Source organism: Monodelphis domestica, chromosome 2 (assembly GCF_027887165.1).
Source record: "Monodelphis domestica isolate mMonDom1 chromosome 2, mMonDom1.pri, whole genome shotgun sequence".
Taxonomy (NCBI): domain Eukaryota; kingdom Metazoa; phylum Chordata; class Mammalia; order Didelphimorphia; family Didelphidae; genus Monodelphis; species Monodelphis domestica.
The window spans coordinates 468,908,727-468,929,311 of NC_077228.1; the positions used below are offsets into that span (position 1 = coordinate 468,908,727).

Consider the following 20,585-nt stretch of genomic DNA (forward strand, 5'->3'; position numbering starts at 1 on the left):
AATCCAGTTCCATGGATTCCAGAACTAGTCCTATTTCTATTGTACTCAAATACCCACCGATTTGAGTGTTTGAATACTGCATCCTCTACTCTACCTACTCGGGAAAATGAAAATTTTGTGATTGGCAAGGACTATTTCACTTTTCTCCTAATGTTCCCAGAACCTGGTAGAACATTTGCCACACAAATAGGTGCTTAATCAACATTTTTGAATTATTCAACTGAGGCACCCTTAATTCTAAAAATAATTGAAAGAACTTTGAATTATTGGCCATGCAGGCTCTCTATCCCTTTTAGGTCTAAATAACAAGTGCACCTAGTTAGTACAAGAGCAGAAATAGAGGGGAAGAGGTACATTTCCTTGAGATTATAATGCTAAGAGTTGAACAGTTAAACAGATAGGAATGATTTCTAGCACAATATGGCCAGGGATGCTCAATGTGAAATGCTAGAATTCAATCCTTTTCTCATATTAAATAGTTTTCCTCATCAACATCCTACAAACCCTCTTTCTAAATCTCAGGATCTTTCTAGGTTAGAACATTCTATTGTCTGCCACACTGTTTTAGGAAAGTCCATCTGTCCATAACAGATGCCGAGGCTCTACATGGTGGGAGGAGCTGTAGGCTAGCATTTATGGTATGAGCCCAGGAAACAAACAATGAACTCATTCCCAGAGCCTGGGCTCTTACATTGGTGACAACAAAACCATGGGAGCAAAAATAAGTTCTTACAAGTCAAACCAATAAGGATAGGAACCAAGATGGCTTGATATTTTGTATTAGTATCAACTGAAAATTTAACCAGATATCTTAGCCTGTAATCATTTTATATCACCCCAGCACTTGGAAAGGGACTTGATGATAGTAGATAATCTGAAGCTTTTTGTTATTTACTTCATTGGAGAGTCTCTGCTTTCATGTTTTGGTGAGATGCCAGTAATATTGGAAAAAAGACAAAAATGAAAACAAAACAAAAACATCCAGACTATGTGGTAGGTAGAGGTGATCTCAGGACATTTCTTCATGCTTTAGAAAGGAAGAACATTTAGGTTTGATCCACTAGCACTGAAAGGTAGAATTAGGGACAAGGGGCAGATGTTACCCAGAGTTATATTTTAACATGATATAAGGATAAACTCCCTAACGATTAGAAATATTTAAAAATAATTAAGGTAAGATATTCTTTATCATGGAAAGTATTTAAAAAGAGATTGAATGAACTTATCCTTGATGTTGCAAAGGGATATTTCTGCTCAGTCAACTAGATAACTTTTGGGTTCCTTTCCAACCCTAACTAGATTTTCAATTTATAGTCTTAGATGTTGAGGCACTGAGAGGTTAAGGGACATGCCCAGCTCCACATAACCATATATCAGAATCAGAATAAAATGGAATGGTCTTAAAGGCAGAGGACCTGTGCTTAAATGCTGCTATTGACCTCTAATATCTATGGACCTTGTGTGAGTCCTTTATTATATCCCAGTCTCAGTTTCCACATTTGCAAAATGTGGGAATTGGAATAAGTGGTCACAAAAGTTCTTCCTATCTCTATATTTATGAATTTAAGTCTTCCTATATCTGAGCCTGTAGCTTTTTTATGTCATAATTCTCATATTTTTCTTTATCCAAGATAAAAATAGTATCACCCATCAAATAACCTAAGCTATTCTTATCATGAAGGAAGAATAGAATAAGGAGTGATTTAAACAGTTCTATGACAAAAACAATTCTTTCCAATTACTACTGTATAATTTCTGTTTAAAAATGAAGTGAATTTTTTTCCCAAAAAATGACAATTCCTTCCTCATCTCTCTAAACAATAATTATGAAAAGCTATTCCATAGGCTATACCTAAAAAATGATCATCACTGGTAATGAATGAAGTGTTGGATGATTTTTTTGTTACTAGTTTCGGGTTCCTCTTCATATTTTTAATTTAATTGATTATGTGATATGATATGATTACTTTCATTGATGTAATTTCTTATTGTTCATAATGGAAAAAGAATGTTCTATAACAACTATGGTAGTGTTTTTCTGGGATTACTGCAGTAGGGGTCAGCATACAGTAAAGCGTTCAGATTTCATTTCATTGATGGGTAAGAGTGGAATATATGTGACATCTAAGAATTAGGCTATTCTGAAACTGTATCCTTCTACTACGACAGTACATTTTATTTACAAGTCAATTCATCTAGGTCTTTATTGAGGCAGTGTGCATGATAGATTCTGCACTGGATTTGGAATCAGAAAACATCCGAGTTGGAAACTCCAACACTTAGTGGTTGTTTAACTCTGGATCTCAGTATCTAAATCAGTAAAGTGAAATTATCAGACTGGATGATGTCTAAAATCTAAATCTTTCATCATATGACTAGGGGGACTCTTCATTTAAAACTGACATACTATATATACCTGAATAACTTCCATTCTAACCTCTGATTTAATTAAGAGGAACCTATATGTATCTATTTAAATAAGGCATTTAACAAAGTGACAACTAGGATGGCAAAGTGCCTTCAGTTCGTGCTTATGTGGATTATTAGAAGGCAAAGAGATTAAAAGGGTAATAGTAGCTATCATGAAACATTTTAAGCATTATCACATGGAAAATTGATCAGGCTTATTTTGCTTGCCTCCAGAGAGAAGGATAAAATAGATTGAAGTTGCAAAGAGGAAAATTTAGGCTTGATTTAAGCAACTACTTCTTAATAAGCTGTCTGAAAATTAAATGAGATGCCTTTGGATCATAGTTTGGTAAATAAGACAAACCTGACATAACTATGAACAGGTCAGAGATGGTTCTTCCAGATTGTTTGGAAGAAGCTGAGCCTGAGTTGCCCCTTCTTTGTCATTTTGTAGAGAGGGTTTTTTTTTTAATTTAGTCAATATTTGGACTAGCTGGCTTCACAGAAGTCTTCCAACTCTGAAATTCTGTAGATGTTTTATTTTTCTTTCCCTAGTATTTATTTTCCATTTTCAATAATGAGAAGTATAATTTATATAGTACTTTGATGTTGGCAAAGTGCTTTGCAAGTATTATTTTACTTTTTCTCTTACTAATTTGGGATTCAGGTGCTATTATTATCTCCATTTTATAGATGAGGAAACATGAAAAAAGGTTATATTACTAGTTTTGACACATGGGTAGTAAGTGTCTGAGGCCAGATTTGAAATCAGGTCTTTCTGACTGCAGGCCCAGCACTCTATCAGTTGATTCACCAAAATGGCTATTTTCCCCAAACTGTTAGTCCTTACTTCTCCTTGCTCTGTGTTTTAGCACATAGTCTTATTCTACTCAGGGGAAACACTTCTGAAGTTAATGAGCAGCCAAGTGCTCCCTGGAGTACCCTTTATGTGTAAGCATTCCTTTTTCTTAACAACATACATAGAGTTAGTTCCTGAAGAGACTTCACCTTCCTTCCCATTTCAGGCCATGACCAACCACTCATTTTATATCTGTGTTGTAGATATGAATCCCAGGAGGACCTAAGTGGAATCACTAACTCATAAAGTTTATGAAGTAGTTATGACTAAATCTTGGTGTAGCTACCAACAACATCCAAGCCATAGCCTACCATGGAAGAGAGAGCAATGGTTCTGTAGTCAAGTTATGGAAAAATGCTGTAAATTCTGTCTGTGAGCCAGGCATACCCTCTTCGCCTTTTATCCCCTCCCATGCATTTGAATCACTGATACTGCCATTCCCCAGGATACTGAGTGTGCTTTGGTGGAACAGTTTGGACTACTGCTGTTTCCCAGAGAGTTCTAAGATATTGTCCTCCATTCTCTACACAGTAATCTTCCAACTATAGTTCAAATGTTGAATTATTGGCCACATCTAGCATATTCTCTCCCATTAATAAGGTCATTAGAGAGATAATACTGTTATAGTGGTTCCTTCCTTGTTTGTGGAGTCATTAAACTTGAGTCCTGGCACCAATATTTCCAGGCTATGTGATTCTAGGCAATTCACTTCAAGTATCACTTATCAGAGCCTTGGTTCTCTAATCTGTAAAGGGATAACATAGAATCATAGATCCAGAGAAAGAAAGGATTTCATAGGTAGCCTAGCCCATTCAATTCCGTTTACAAAATAAGAAATTAGGACTCAGGGATGACAGTCGACTTGCCCAAAGTCACAGAGGTATGTGTCAGGAGCAGAATTTTAATCCAAGTCTCTGACTGTAGAGTCACTATTCTTTTTCCTGTGTAGGATGAGATTTTTATTCCCTGCATCCTGCAAAGTTATAAGGAAAAGCACTCTCAAAAGGTTTAGAAAGCACTTTCCAAGTCATTGTATACTATTTTAATACCTATATTATTAAAGATACTTGAGACTTGGAAGGAAATTCAAAGACATCTAGATCTAGCACAGATCTCAACTCTATTCTGTATTTAGTTCCATTTGTTAGTTTGTTATTTTTATGTCACTAAAATGGTACTCAGCTCTCCTGAAAGTTACTTATTTGCTAATTGAATATCAGAAAGTACTTATATATACTTAGTCCATTTGAGGAACACTTTATTCAAAGAGGGACATGAATTTTTGTTAAGGGATATCTAGAGGTGAAGAACCCTGAGTTAATACTTATGGTAATCTCTTGAAAAACCTAGAGTAATTTAGCCTGGAGAATAGAAAGTTTAGAAAGGATAAAACTCTCTTTCTGAAGATTTTGTAGACTTGTCTGTTTGGCTCTAGTAGACAGACTAGCAACAGTATTTGGAAGATATTTGGAAGAGCTAAATTTAAGTTTCATGAAAAGGCAGAATTAATAAGTAGTAAAACTATCCAGAAGACTTTTGTGGGAAGTAGTTGTTTTCCTCTTTCTGGAGGTCACAAGGAAAGGCATCATTGTTCCTCTGATGAGATAAGACCATCCTTTTGTACTGATTGTAATAAGACTAGGATCAGAGATGTAAGTGGAAGAACAGAGAAGCAAAAACAGTAGGTCACTTTTCTAAGGTTATTCAATCAATATGTGTCAGAGGCAGGACTTGAACTTAAGATTTTCTGAGTCAGAAGCTGAATTTCTATCCACTCTTCCAGGATTACTCTCATGATGTATTTGAGGAGAAACAATGTTACATCATTCCATTATTAAAGAAAAAAAACCAGAACAAAACAGTTTGCTTTTTTTTTTTTTAACTATAAACCCTTACCTTCCATCTTGAAATTAACACTGTGTATTGGTTCCAAGGCAGAAGAGTGGTAAGGGCTAGGCAGTGGGGGTTAAGTGACTTGCCCAGGGTCACACAGTTGGGAAATGTCTGAGGCCAGATTTGAATGTAGGACCTCCCATCTATAGGCCTGACTCTCCATCCACTGAGCTACCCAACTGCTCCCAAAACAGTTTTCTTTTTAAAATATATTTAAATTGAAAGGACTTCCTTCTCCTAATCATTTAGCCTCTGTTTGTGTTGAGTAATTTATTTTCATTATCTCAATACCTGAGGTTAAAATGATTTCCTTGGCCTTTTAGAGTAGCTATATTCCATATTACAAAAGCAAAAGATTTAGTTTTAACAAGGATAAACATTTAACTCAGAAAAGTAAATAAAATTATTCGACTTACTTAGCTTCTTCATGCAGTCTCGAAGCCTGGTTTCTAAGCTGAGAACCCTCTGATGCAGTTCCTCATAGTCATAGGCCCCAATTTCTTCCTGAATTCCCGTGAGGACTGCAGACAGATTCCTAATTTCCTCTTTGAACTGGGTGATTAACTTGGCATCCGTTTTGTACTGTTCTAGGACTGGGATCAAGGGCAGGAGCTCATCCATCTTTTCTTTCAACTCCTGTGAAAAGCAGCCAATTGTTCCTGAGAGCAGTTTAAAACAGATCACACGCCTAAATCCCTTTAATATGATATTTAAGGGTGATTATTGGAATGGTTTCAGAATTTCTTATTGATTTTAGGTAGAAATTGATGTTTAGGGACAATGTAAGTGACCCCAGAATTATGAGCCTTAAATCTACTTATTCCAATATGGCAGTACAAGAGTCTCTTAGTTTTTAAAAGTAAGATAAAATAAGCATTTCCTGAAAAGAAACATATATTTATTGTTGTTAGAGAAAATATGTTGATAACAATGAAGGATTTTTATTTTAGGGTCTAAGTTTTTGTTTCATTTTGTGTTTTTCATGCTTTGTAATATAAAACGTATGAGAGAGAGCATGGTCAAGTAGTTAGAGGGTAGACCTTAGAGTCAAGAAGAACTGAGTTCAAGGTCTGCCCCTATCAATTACTAGATATGTAACACTGGGTAAGTCATTAAAACTTTTATGGTCACTAGACAGCTTTGAAGGTCAAGGCTCTTTTTTTTTTTTTTAGATTTTTTGATAGTAGTTTTTTTTTAAACAATATTTTATTTGGTCATTTCAAAACATTATTCATTGGAGACAAAGATCATTTTCTTTTCTACCCCCCCTCCCCATAGCCAACGCGTGATTCCACTGGGTTTCACATGTGTTCTTGACTCGAACCCATTTCCATGTTATTGGTATTTGCATTAGAGTGTTCATTTAGAGTCTCTCCTCAGTCATATCCCCTCAACCCCTGTAGTCAAACAGTTGCTTTTCATCAGTGTTTTTACTCCCACAGTTTATCCTCTGCTTGTGGATAGTGTTTTTTAGATCCCTGCAGATTGTTCAGGGACATTGCATTGCCCCTAATGGAGCAGTCCATCACCTTCGATTGTACCACAATGTATCAGTCTCTGTGTACAATGTTTTCCTAGTTCTGCTCCTCTTGCTCTGCATCACTTCCTGGAGGTTGTTCCAGTCTCCATGGAACTCCTCCACTTTATTATTCCTTTGAGCACAATAGTATTCCATCACCAACATATACCACAATTTGTTCAGCCATTCCCCAATTGAAGGGCATCCCATCCTTTTCCAATTTTTGGCCACCACAAAGAGAGCAGCTATGAATATTCTTGTACAAGTCTTTTTCCTTATTATCTCTTTGGGGTACAAACCCAGCAGTGCTATGGCTGGATCAAAGGGCAGACAGTCTTTTATCGCCCTTTGGGTCAAGGCTCTTGTCTATATATTTAAGGGAGGCATTTTTATAGTGGGAGTTCCTTGCACTGATGAAATTATAGTTCTGAACTGGACCAATAATAATTTATTCAAAAAACAAAACCACTAAAATTCTTTCATTCTTTATTTTCTTTGAATATAAAACTTGGGAGCAAGATGGTTGTAAATTATTCCTAAGCACAAAAGATTTATAGTTGACTATCAGTTACACACCAGTGAATTGCACATTTTGGTAGATTGCCTGTTGAAAATCTTAGTTCCAACTTCCTGTTGCATCCTAAATTCTCTACAAATCACTTTTGTTCTAAACCTTCACCCTTTACTATGATCATTCCTATTTCAACATATGCTATCACATTATATAATTAATTTATATGTTCATGTAATGCATTATTTCTATTTTTCAGGTTAAATAAAATGTCAGCAAATAAAGAAGTAAGTCTGCCACGCATGCAAAAAAATATTATGTAATTCTTCCCAAGAAGAGGCAACATGGCATGGTCGAAAGAAGGAAGGTCTTAGAGTGAGGAAGACCCGAGTTAATATTCTATTTTTGATATAACTAGTTGTGTGGCCTTGTACAAATCACCTAATATCACCTTAGGTAATTTCCTAATGATTATAAGTTACAGTATAATTAAATTTAAAAAAAAATTAAGTCTTTTTCCCCCAAATAATTACTCCTTTCTCCAGGATGCTCCCTTTTTTAGCTCATGGAATTACTCAAATGTTAGGGAACATTTTTATGGAGTTATTGAACAACCAGTTGCTCCCCAGAGTACCCACTATGTGCAAATCCTTCTCTTCGTCATCATCATCATCAGCATCATCAATTTAGAGGTAGTTCCTAAAGGTAATTCACCATCCCTCCCATTTGTGTTTATGGTAAGCTGTTCATTTCAGGTTTATGTTATGGATATGAATCTTAGGAAGGTCCAAGTTAAATCACTAAATCATAAAATTGGTGAAGTAGTCATGATTAGATCTTGATGCAGATGTCAACAAAATCTAAGCCACATACTCTAGGAGAGGAGAGCAATAGTTCTATAGTCGACATGTGGCTCAATGATTGAAGAATGCTACTAATTGTCTTTGGTCCAGGAGCATCTCTTTCTAGTCTTGGGATATGAACTACTGACATTCTCATTCTTCAAGGAACTCACAATGCTTTGGAAGAGCAATTCTGACCATTCTGCTTCCCAACTAGTTTCTGCATCAGTGGAAGGTGTTTCCCCTCAGGATAATACACCCATATGAGCTATTCAAATGACAATAAAATCGAATTTTCCAAAGCTTTAAGAAATTAATGCTGGCCAAGCATGGTGGTGTGTATTTGTAATTCCTACTACTGAATAAAACTTGGATTTGGGAGTTCTGAGTTACGATAGAGTTAAAGCTGTTTTAGTGTCTAAACTCAGTCTGACACCAATATGTTGAGTGCTTGGGAAGGTGGGAGGGGATAGATGGTACACCAGATTACCAAAGAGAGGTGAAGTCACACAGGCTGAGAATAGAGAAGGTTAAAGTATATATGCCGATCAGTAGTGGGATTAGACCAGTGAGTAGATGTGGCAATTCCGGCCTGAGTGAGATAGGAAGAGAGGAGAAATAAAGTAAAATTGGAAGGAAATAAGCAAGGAAATAAAAAGATAAAGCAAGACAAAGAAACACACAGAGAGACAGAGAAGAAAGAAAAGGGAAGGAATAAAGGAAGGGAGAAAAAAAGAGAAAAAGGAAGGAATAAGGAAAGAAATGGTTGGCTTTTGCACTTTTTTGAATTATTTAGGATAGCTTCTCACCACCAGCATGGGGAATTGAGACCTAACTGTATTTAGAATGACTGCTTATTCATATGAGGTAAATTAACTCGCTGAGGGCATAAGGTTGCTGCCACTACTAATGGAAATATTTTCACCAAATAAGCACTCTGCACATTAAAAATGTTGATTTGCTTCCCTAGATCAAGCAGCTTTTTTGGTGAAATATTTCAGGCACTTTGCCTCATTTCAAGGGTCAATCACCATTCTCCCAACAAGTATTTATTTAAAATTTCCTCTTTGTCAAGCATTCTGCTATTCTCTCAGTATACAAAGGCAAATAGGAATCAGTCATGTCTTTAAGATGCTTATATTCTACTGAGGGAAGTTGAGGAGATGAACATAAATGTATAAATTCATACAAATCTTACACAATAAATAGAAAGGTATCTTTGGGGGGGGGGCATTGGTGATGGTGGTAAAGTACTGATCCTTAGAAGGATCTAAAAAGATCCCATATAGTAGATGATTGGAGATGAACCTCAAAGAGAGGAGAAAACCCTAAACAGTTTCTAAAAGATGGAGGTGTTGCAGGATTGTGTGCTTGGTGTATGGGGAAGCCTGTGCAAAGAAATGTTGTTGGGCCATAGAAATGCCTATAGAGGAAGAGCATTTGGGAGGTCAGCCTATCCGTTACATAGAACATGTGAAGCAAAAAGAATGAGAAATCAGTTAAAAATAGGTAGGAACCAGATTACAAAAGACTTTAAGTGTAAAACAAAGATGTCTGTATTTTTATTCTGGAGGAAATAGAGAGTCCTATAATATCAATAATATTCAATGCCTTCCAGAAGGAAGAAAAACAGACTATTACTTTTCTTCTCATGAGAATCCACCTTGTTTTCCTGAACTTTTAAAAACTGGGTGGTTGTCAGTTTTCAAACAATCTACATTTTCAACTTAGCCTTACATTTACTGCAGAACGATATCATTTGGGGCAACAAATTGCCATTATTATGATCACTTGAGAATAATCCATAGGTGCCGTCAGAATGCACATTGTACAGCTAGCTAATTTAAGCAGTGGAAATTGCATTTTTAAATTACATTTAGAGGCTGTTATTACGATAAATGCATTAGAATAGCAGGAGATCCCATTGCTGTACTGATTTATGGATTGATGTTACTTGTGGGGAAATTTCCACTTACTGTATAGGCTTGGAAATTCTTGAATTTAGGGCATGTGTGCAAAATGAGAGTGAGGATAGAGTCTGCATAATGAGTGAGGTCTCTCAAAACATCAGAATTGAAAGGCCTGAAAGGCAGAGCTAGCCTCATTTTTAGTATCTCATCTGGAAATGCATTTCTTATTTAGAACATCAGTGCATTCCTAAAGGATGGCAAGATTGCTCATTATGATTTTAATGAACATAGTTAAGTTGGTATCATTCAGTACACATAAGCATTTTCAGGATCATAGTATTGTTCTGGTATTGTGAACTCCCTTCACCACTGAAAATGATCAAGCTCTAAGCAATCTAGGGCCCTGGGATGGCACATCAGGGCCCTAACAACTCATTTTCTTTCTGAAAGAAAAAGGATATTTGTATTATTTTGACCTTTTAAATACTCCATTATTTGATTGTTGGCAATCCATTTTCTAGCTCTGGCAACTTGTCAGAGAGAGAGGGAGAAAGTCCAATCAGTACAAAATCGAATATTTAAAAGGTTACAGCAGAACAACACAGAAGTGGGCTTAATGACCTATACTGGACGTTCCCTTCCTGGAATCTTGCTCTTCTGAAAAAAATGTCATATAAATGCCTAATCTATAATTGCACGGCAAATACCTTCTGCCTAAAATTATTGGCTACATGAATGAGCAAGAGCACAATTGTTCCATCTAAAGTTTATAAGCACAGATTCCATTTGTCTTTTTGATGAGCTGAAAATAGTGTACAAGATATTGTTTGCATCAATTGATTGGGGAAATGAATTCTTTTTGATTTAAAAGTATTTTCAAAGGCAGTCTGTCTTTTTCTCTTCTTTTTTTAACCAGGCTACACAGAGATGTACTGATAAGTCTTTAACAACTAGCTCTCAAAAAAACCACCAAGTGAAAACTGTAACCATTATATCATTTTAAGTTTTAACTGTATCATTAACATTTTCTCTGTAATTTTTCGTTTGGACAATCAATAAAGTACTAAATCAGGCACTGATTTTCATAGCTTTTTTGGTTTCCAAGGTGCAAATGTTTCCACTTAAAATTTAACAGTGGGTTCCAATGAGGCAATTCTAGCTGCTCTAGCATACACCAGACAACTCGCCTTCTCTTAACTACATCATGAGATTTATCCTGACAAATTGAATAGAAAGTTCCCCTTGTAGTCAAGGAAGCCCTGGTTTCAAGGTCTGTTTCTGACATGTACCAACTGTGTAACTTTAGAGAAATTAATTAGCCCTTTATTTTTCTAGGTTCTAGAGTCTAGGAAGGCACAGGGTGTCATAGAATTTAAGAGTTGAAAAGGAACTTAGTGTTCATCTAATATAACCCCCACCTGAAAGAATCTTCCTCTCTAAAGTATCTGTGAAGTGATCCATACAATATCTGCTTAGGGAACTTGCTATCAACTGGCAACCTATGTAGCTTTTGGGCAGATTTAATTATGAGGAAGATTTTCTGACATGGAGCCTAAAATTGACTTCTTTTTTGACTTCAACTCAATGCTCCTGTGCCTGTTTTCTGGAGTTTAACAGAATTAAGTCTAATCTTTCCTCTGCATTGCAGATTTTCAAATACTTGGAGACAGGATATCTCTCTGAGTCTTCTTTTCTTTGGGCTCAGTGTCCCTAGTTCTTTCATCTATTCCTCATATGATATGGTCTTTGGGCACTTTTCCATCCTGATTGCCTTCCTCTGGTCACTCTAGGTTTATCAGTGTCCCCCTTTAACCCTCTTTTCCAGAACTAAACACAGTTGTGCAGATGAAGAATGATGAAGGCAGTGTACAATGGGATTGTTCCTGGAAACTCTGCTCCATTTAATGCAGCCCCAAATCATATCAGAATTTTTGCTATTAAAAATTATTTTTAAAAGTGTGCAGATACATACCGGTAGAGCCTAAAACAACCTTTTTTTTTACTCCAATAGTCTTCTATTTCAGATTGACCATGTCTGACAAAGCCATTTGGTACATAGTAGGTGTCTTTTCTATTCCAATGAACTCCCAGACTATATTCATATATGTACAGTTGGAAGGGACTGTAGGAGCCTGGTAGTACAAGCCTATCATCTTAAAGATGGGGAATGAAGACTCAAAGAGTAGAAGAGACATTTCTAATGTCACACAGATAATAAGTAGCAGAACCAAAATTTAGATTCAGATCCCTGATTCCAGTCCCAGTGATTTTTCCATTGTACTAGGATACTCAAAAAAGAAACAAAAATGAGATATGTTCCTGGTTATAGATCCATAATTTCATTAGACTGAGAAACTCATTATCAAATTATTTTCACAGTTAGAGATCTACAACTGATATGTAACTAAACTCTTTTAGAGATGAATGTTGCAGGTCACTGAGAGATAGTTGCTGACTTAGTCATGTTTTCAGAGGTAGACTTGAATCTATATCCTCTTGAGGACCTTAATACCTTCTATTTATTCTGTCATGATGCTTCAACTACAAGCATTATAATGTTAGCCATATATGGCATTCAAAGCCTGTTGATTACCTGATGTGACCAAAGACATTGCTTTATTTTTTTTGGGGGGGGTCTTCTTCTATGCTATTCTATTGGAATTTTGAAAATGCATATCATCAGAGAATGTTCTTCATAGTAGAAAAGCACTTGCCAGGTAATTCAGATGAACTGTATTCAAGTCCTGACCATGTCACTGACCAATTATTAGGCCAAAGGAAACTAGGTGGATGTAGTGGATAGAGTGCTGATCCTATAGTCAGGAAAACCCTAATTTAAATCTGTCCTCAGAAACTTACTAACTGTGTGATTCTGGGCAAGTCACACAACTTTGTTTGCTTCAGTTTCCTCATCTATAAAATGAATTGGAGAAGGAAATGGAAAACCACTCCAGGACCTTTGCCAAGAAAACCCTAATTGTGGTCACAAAGGGTCTGACATGACTAAACAACAATTCTGTTATACTCTCTATTCTTCTGTTGTATGATAAATCTCATCTACAAGATGAGAGGAATGGCATAGATCATCTTTACTGTCTTGGCTTCAGTGATTTTCTATGTATTCTAGTTCTATTTATAATGATATTTTTCTTTATTACATCAACATACTGTCAGTAAGCAAACATTTATTAAGTGCCTTCTCTATGCCAGGGACATAAGAGTTAGCTGTGACTCAGTGGATAGAGCATTGGGTCTGATGTCAGGAAGAGCTGAGTTCCAATCTGGCCTTAGATCTCCTAGCTATGGGACCCTGGGCAAGTCACTTAAGCTATGATTGCTTGACAAAGTTATCCACTGGAGAAGGAAAATGCTCCAGCACCCTTACCAAAAAAACAAAAAAAACAAAAAACAAAAACATGGATACATATGGTTCTTGGCATCAGAAAGAGTCAGTAATGAATGAATGACTAAACAAGTGCTAGACAAATACTGAAATGGAAGGCCATTTGAAAATAAAAGTTGTTTTAGACTTTTCTTTGGAGATGCTACATGGTATAGTTGTCAGAAACATCTAAGTCAATCTCTGCCTCTGATAAATAAATATCAGTTGCATGATTATAGGCAAATTGCTGAATCCTTTCATGTACCAGCCTGAAAAGCTTCTTATGAGTTACTAAACTCTATTGGTGGAGGAAGTTTCCAGAATGGGGATTTTCCACACAGATGAAATCATATTTTATTTTTTAAAGGTAGTTATAGCAGAAGTTTACTGGTGCCAGCTAGAATTAGATCAGGAGATCTGATTGTTAAATATTCTTTGTGAGCATTCACATCTTCATATTGGTAAACATTATAAATCAGTGCTTGATTTATTATATTGTTGACTGTCTAGACTGGATAAAGTGAATAATGTAGTTGGAAAGCATTTATCAGTACATCCCTGAATATGAGTGAAAATGAGATTTGGCCAATTAATTACTGCATCTGACTGTACCTCTTTTGAATAGGACACACAGCCAATGCTAATCATTCATGGGTCTGAATGATCCTTTCAACATTTGAGCCAATCCTTTGAAATATCAAAACATTTCTTCCTTTGGTGCTGGTTAGATTTTATATCATCTTAAATGGTAATAGAAAAATATGCCAGAGAAACTAATATAATATATATGTACACATGCGCACACACACACACACACACACACACACACACACACACATATATATAATGTTCAAATATTGTCTCTTTTTCCTTCCTTCTTTCCTTTTCCTTTGCTCTGTCTTCCTTTCTTATCTCTTCTCTTTCTCCCCAATCACTCTCTCTCTGCCTCTCTTTGTTGTTGTCTCTCTTTATCTTTCTATCTCTGTTTCTATATCTGAGGTTTTTAAAGAACATTTGGGAGTCATCTTAGACAAAGGTGTAGTTCTTTGTTGTTTTCATGGATGTATATTTAAACCTTGAGAATTTGCACTGAAAATTTTATTCTCAATTTGTAGAAGATATATATTTCTTTCATTGAGCCACTAATTTCTCTGAAAAATCCACATGCTTGCTAATCCTATAACTCATAAATATATATTTTTGTTCAGAAAGTTATTCATGTTCTTTGTCCATTCCAAAAATTCCAATTCATACTCTAGTAGATCAGTAGAAGGAACTTAGGAAAGGAAGATTCAGAGGAAACATGGAAGCTATCATGAATTATTGTAAGACTGTCATATGGAAAACTGTTTTAACTAGCAATAAAAAACAGACTTTTAGGGGACTTAGCTGGGAGGAAGAAAAGAGACTGAACCTCTGCCACATCCCAGCCACCACCACAACGTGGGAAACATTTTTCCTGTTATTTTGAAAGAGTATTTTCAGGGAAATTAAGATGTCTGAAAGGACTCTCTTTAAATCTTTTTGACCCATAAAAGAAGTGAGGCAACACTAAGCACTTCAAACAGGAATCTTCTCCCAAAACAATTCAAAAAGCAGGGAAGGAGAGGAAGCTGCTTCATGTGGAACTGGAACATTCTGATGCCCCTGAGCAATATTTTCATTGAGTGTTCCCATTGTGATGGAATATAATACCAGAAGCTTCACAATGTAACAGCAAGATATCAGTCTTGGAAGTAGGGCTTCATTGAAAGGTTAGTCACCCTTCAAGGAGAAGATCGATCAACAGTCTGTGTTATTACCACTTCACAAGTGATTTAAAATGCAGTGCTATGAAAAGATTTAATCAATTCCTATTGGCATAGTTGTCTGGTTGTTTTTTCCCTTTAAGATTTACCCAGATGCCTCTTTTTTTTTGAGGAATATTTTGTTCTTGGGATGCAGTGTATCAATGGACAAAGGACTAGATGGTTTTTTTTTCTTAATGAAGGGAAAACAAACAATAATCCCAACATAATAGACATTAATTATTGTAATGTTAAAGATGACGATTCCTTACATAAATTAAAAAATGTATATTTTTAAATGCTTCTTAATGGTTCCAATGAGTTGTTCTGAGTTTTTCTGGTTAGTGCTTTCCTTTTAGTTATCTTAACAGAGAGTAATTAACAACTGAGGCCATTTTCTTCTGTAGTTATTCCTCTTCTAAACATCTCCGGTTTTTGTTCTGAGACTTGCTATAAGGATCCAGGATATGCGATTTATATTTCCACCATTGCTCACTCATTGTTTTTGTGATTTTTAGATAAGTCACTTAAAGAATCTGAGGATTAATTCCCCTTTTTGTAAAATGGGTTTAATAGATAATACATAACCTCTTGCTATTTATATATATATATATATATATATATATATATATATTTGTTTTGGTGGAGATAAGATGAGAAAAGTCTAGAATCTGAGAGTTTGAGTTAATTGTCTCTTTATATCAAGATATAGATTCGATCTACAAAATCTCTAAAGAATAGTTCATTCATTATCTTTTTAAAGACTATTCATTATCTTCTTAAAGACTATTGAAGCAAAATCATAATTTACCAAGAAAATTCCTTCAATTTTTAGACCATTTCTAATTGTTAGTATTTTTTTTTCTTTTATTGGGTCAAACTATGCCTTTCTGAAACTTTTACCCAATGGTAATTTCTCTGCTCCTGGAAGTAAACAATACAATGTAAGAGTCTAGGCATCTGCAGACTACTCTGCAGGCACTTTAAGTCTTTTCTTTTTCAGACTAAACACATCCTCATTCCTCAAAATATTCTCATATGGCAAAGATACCAGGTCTTCCTAACAGGTGTAGTATCTCCCTCTCTAATCAGCTTATCTTTCCTAAAATAAAGTTAGTAGAACCAAACAGAATAGTTCATATGTGGGGTGTATACACATACATGCACACATATATGTATATGTTACATATAATCTATAATATGTATTTTGAATTATATGAAGCTACTTTACAAATTAAAATGAGGAAAAACATAACTTGCTTTCATCTTCTTCAATAATAATAATTCCATTATGAATGTGTGGAACTACATCAGAATATTTGTTGAAGTGATTTATCCTATCTGTCCTGTCTTCCAACTCTGCTTTCACAACATCCCTTCCCCTTAAACTCCTCTTCCACAGTTCTTGCCTTACTGTCTTACCTAAGATTTCATTGCTCCCCAGACTCCTACAATCCTAGCAGATCCAGAGTTGTGTCTTATGATACTTCACAGCATCATGCTAAAATCCAAAGCCCTACAGATGATAGAATTTGAGTGAAATTCATGTATGTATGAAATTCAAGAAAATAGGGGTAGATGCATCTGGAAACTAATGGCATTAACGCAGCACAGGAAGGAATAACTAGAAACCACAGAATTCTGAAAACTTCTAAAATAGGTTTTTGATGACATAACTATTATATTTCTCTGATTGTTTTGATGTGGTGTGGTGTAAAGACTTTCAAAACAAAGGATTATTGTTCTGTTTTTCATTTATCTTTAGAATTTACTTTCTATATTTAGTACTCAATTTTTTTCATGTTATTCTTTTGCATTATTAAATATGAAAGCCAGAAAACATCTTTTAACCTCTTTCAAAGAGGTACAATTGGGGCCAAGAAACTGTTAGAAATTTGAACTTCAATATTTGATGATTTGGGCATTAGCTAATCTTATTATTATATAAATAATTGTGCATTAATTTATATCCTCTAAATCAGGAGTTGCCATCCTATAGCATGAGAGTCCTCAAAGCATACCGGAAGTTTATCAAGACACCACTGGGAAATATTTTGTAAATAATTATGTTACCTTATTGAAAGTAGTAGTATTAATTTAAAAAAAGAATGCCAAAGAGAAAACAGTGAGGAAGAGGGGATTATTAAAAGGAAATAAGGGTAATTATTAAAGAGAAAGATGTAGACATATTTTGTACTGAGATCTGAGACTGTTTTTCATATCAAGCTAGGGGAAAAAAGCAACCAACCATGACCCACAGAAAGGTAATCTAATTGATCTCTGCAATAACCAGAAACTCTGAATTGATTCATAATCAATTAAGTTATAGAATTTGGGGTGTCCTATTGGAGAGGTATATCCTGTTCTTACTTAACCTGCTCCAAAGGCTTTAAATCCATTTTTAATGATTTCTCTCTGTGAATCAGTATTCTCAGTGCTTTTCTCAATCAAATCCTAAAGAACAAATGAATCAGAGACTGAACATTATGTTTAACAGTCCCTTTCAAACACTAAATTCAAAATATAGCTATTGGTTCATAAGGAAAGTAGATGGTATATTGGATAGAATGAAGGGTCTGATGTCAAAAATACCTAAATTAAAACCTTGCTTCAGATATGTCAACTAGCTGTGTGACCTTGAGCAAGTCACTTTACTTCTGCTTGTCAGTTTCTTCAATTGTAATATGGGTGTTGTCAGTCAAATAATATATTTGTAAAGCATTTAGCATAGGCAGTAGGTGCTGTATAAATTCTAGTTGTTATGATTAATTATTCAATAAGAAGAATTATATATGGAAGAACAAAAGATCAAGGATATCCAGGGAAATAATGAAAAAAAACACATATGATGGGGGCCTTGCAGTCCCTGACCTAAAACTATATTACAAAGCAGCAGTCATCAAAATAATTTGGTACTGGCTAAGAAACAGAAAGGAAGATCAGTGGAATAGACTGGGGGAAAGCGACCTCAGCAAGACAGTATACGATAAACCCAAAGATCCCAGCTTTTGGGACAAAAATCCACTATTCGATAAAAACTGCTGGGAAAATTGGAAGACAGTGTGGGAGAGACTAGGAATAGATCAACACCTCACACCCTACACCAAGATAAATTCAAAATGGGTGAGTGACTTAAACATAAAGAAGGAAACCATAAGTAAATTGGGTAAACACAGAATAGTATACATGTCAGACCTTTGGGAGGGGAAAGACTTTAAAACCAAGCAAGACTTAGAAAGAGTCACAAAATGTAAAATAAATAATTTTGACTACATCAAACTAAAAAGCTTTTGTACAAACAAAACCAATATAACTAAAATCAGAAGGGAAACAACAAATTGGGAAAAAATCTTCATAGAAACCTCTGACAAAGGTTTAATTACTCATATTTATAATGAGCTAAATCAATTGTACAAAAAATCAAGCCATTCTCCAATTGATAAATGGGCAAGGGACATGGATAGGCAGTTCTCAGATAAAGAAATCAAAACTATTAACAAGCACATGAAGAAGTGTTCTACATCTCTTATAATCAGAGAGATGCAAATCAAAATAACTCTGAGGTATCACCTCACACATAGCAGATTGGCTAACATAACAGCAAAGGAAAGTAATGAATGCTGGAGGGGATGTGGCAAAGTAGGGACATTAATTCATTGCTGGTGGAGTTGTGAACTGATCCAACCATTCTGGAGGGCAATTTGGAACTATGCCCAAAGGGCGACAAAAGAATATCTACCCTTTGACCCAGCCATAGCACTGCTGGGTCTGTACCCCAAAGAGATAATGGACACAAAGACTTGTACAAAAATATTCATAGCTGCGCTCTTTGTGGTGGCCCAAAACTGGAAAACGAGGGGATGCCCATCAATTGGGGAATGGCTGAACAAACTGTGGTATATGTTGGTGATGGAGTACTATTGTGCTAAAAGGAATAATAAAGTGGAGGAGTTCCATGGAGACTGGAACAACCTCCAGGAAGTGATGCAGAGCGAGAGGAGCAGAAACAGGAGAACATTGTATACAGAGACTAATACACTGTGGTATAATTGAACGTAATGGACTTCTCCATTAGTAGTGGTGTAATGTCCCTGAACAACTTGCAGGGATCCAGGAGAAAAAAACACCATGCAAAAGCAAAGGATAAACTATGGGAGTGGAAACACCGAGGAAAAGCAACTGCCTGAATACAGAGGTTGAGGGGACATGACAGAGGAGAGACTCTAAATGAACACTCTAATGCAAACACTATCAACAAAGCAATGGGTTCAAATCAAGAAAACATCTAATGCCCAGTGGACTTACGCGTCGGCTATGGGGGGTGAGGGGGGGAGGAAAAGAAAATGATCTATGTCTTTAACGAATAATGCTTGGAAATGATCAAATAAAATATATTATAAAAAAAAGAAGAATCATATATCTCACTATTTTAGACTACATACTGACCAACATTTAGCAACTTTAAAATACTAAAAAATGTTGTCATATACTGAATAAAATTTTCATTAGGAAAAACAACGTTGTATTCACATACACATACAGAATACAGTTTATTTCTCTTCATTTTGAATATAGGCTTGAGGACTGAACACCTTCAGCAAGGTTGGCATTAAGCCGAGGAGTACTTTGGAGTCTGAGAACTTTTTTTTGCACCCACCTCACAGTTTACTTTTATTCAATTTAAAAAAATCCGTGCTTTGAGAGGACACCCCCATGCAACTCTTCATGGTGGCGGGAGATCCATAAGTGTTGTACATCATTGCATGCATTTTCAAACTTTTTTTCATGTATTGATTGGTTGTGCTGTATTTTTTCCTGTTTTTCTTTTAAATATCTTATTTTTATATGATTTGGCTCTCTGGGAAACAGATCCTGGGGAAAACTATCATGATATAAAAAATAGGCATCCATAAAATCTTCTTTTAAAATGACAAAAAACCCCCAACAAATATCTGCTTTGAACAAGGTAGTGTGCCAGGTTCTTTGGCTAGAAAGAAGAAGAATAACATAATCTTTGTTTTTATAATCCATATGTGGAGGTCAGACATGTCTTCATAGAAATGGGAAATGAGGTGGATTTCCCAGTGGAAAAATTGGAAACCCAAAGTAGTCTAATGAGAAAGAGAGAAGAGAGAGAGAGAGAGAGAGAGAGAGAGAGAGAGAGAGAGAGAGAGAGAGAGAGAGAGAGAGAGAGAGAGAGAGAGAGAGAGAGATGGGGAGTGGAGAGTGGAGACAGACAAACAGACAGACACAGAGAGAGACAGAGACAGAGAGAGAGACACACAGAAAGAGACAGACAGACAGACAGACAGATGGAAATAGAGAGAGTTTGAACTACAGAATATGGGAAAGTTTATGTAAGAGGTAGCAAATGTGACTGAACATTGAAGGAAAGGGATTTTTAACATATAGAATGAGAAAGGAAAATACTTTAGGCACTGAAGTGGGAGAAGGCAGGGTGAAATCAAAGAAT

General features: G+C 35.7%; 1 protein-coding gene across 2 annotated transcripts in view; it reads right to left on the reverse strand.

Annotated features, from left to right (window-relative positions):
• OLFM3 (olfactomedin 3) overlaps positions 1–20,585 on the reverse strand; it is a 275,485-nt gene that overhangs the window by 13,056 nt on the left and 241,844 nt on the right. For both annotated transcript variants that reach the window (XM_007485040.3, XM_001372169.4), the window contains exon 4: positions 5,578–5,797. In XM_007485040.3, coding sequence (XP_007485102.1) covers positions 5,578–5,797 — 220 coding nt within the window. The remainder of the gene's footprint in view (positions 1–5,577; positions 5,798–20,585) is intronic.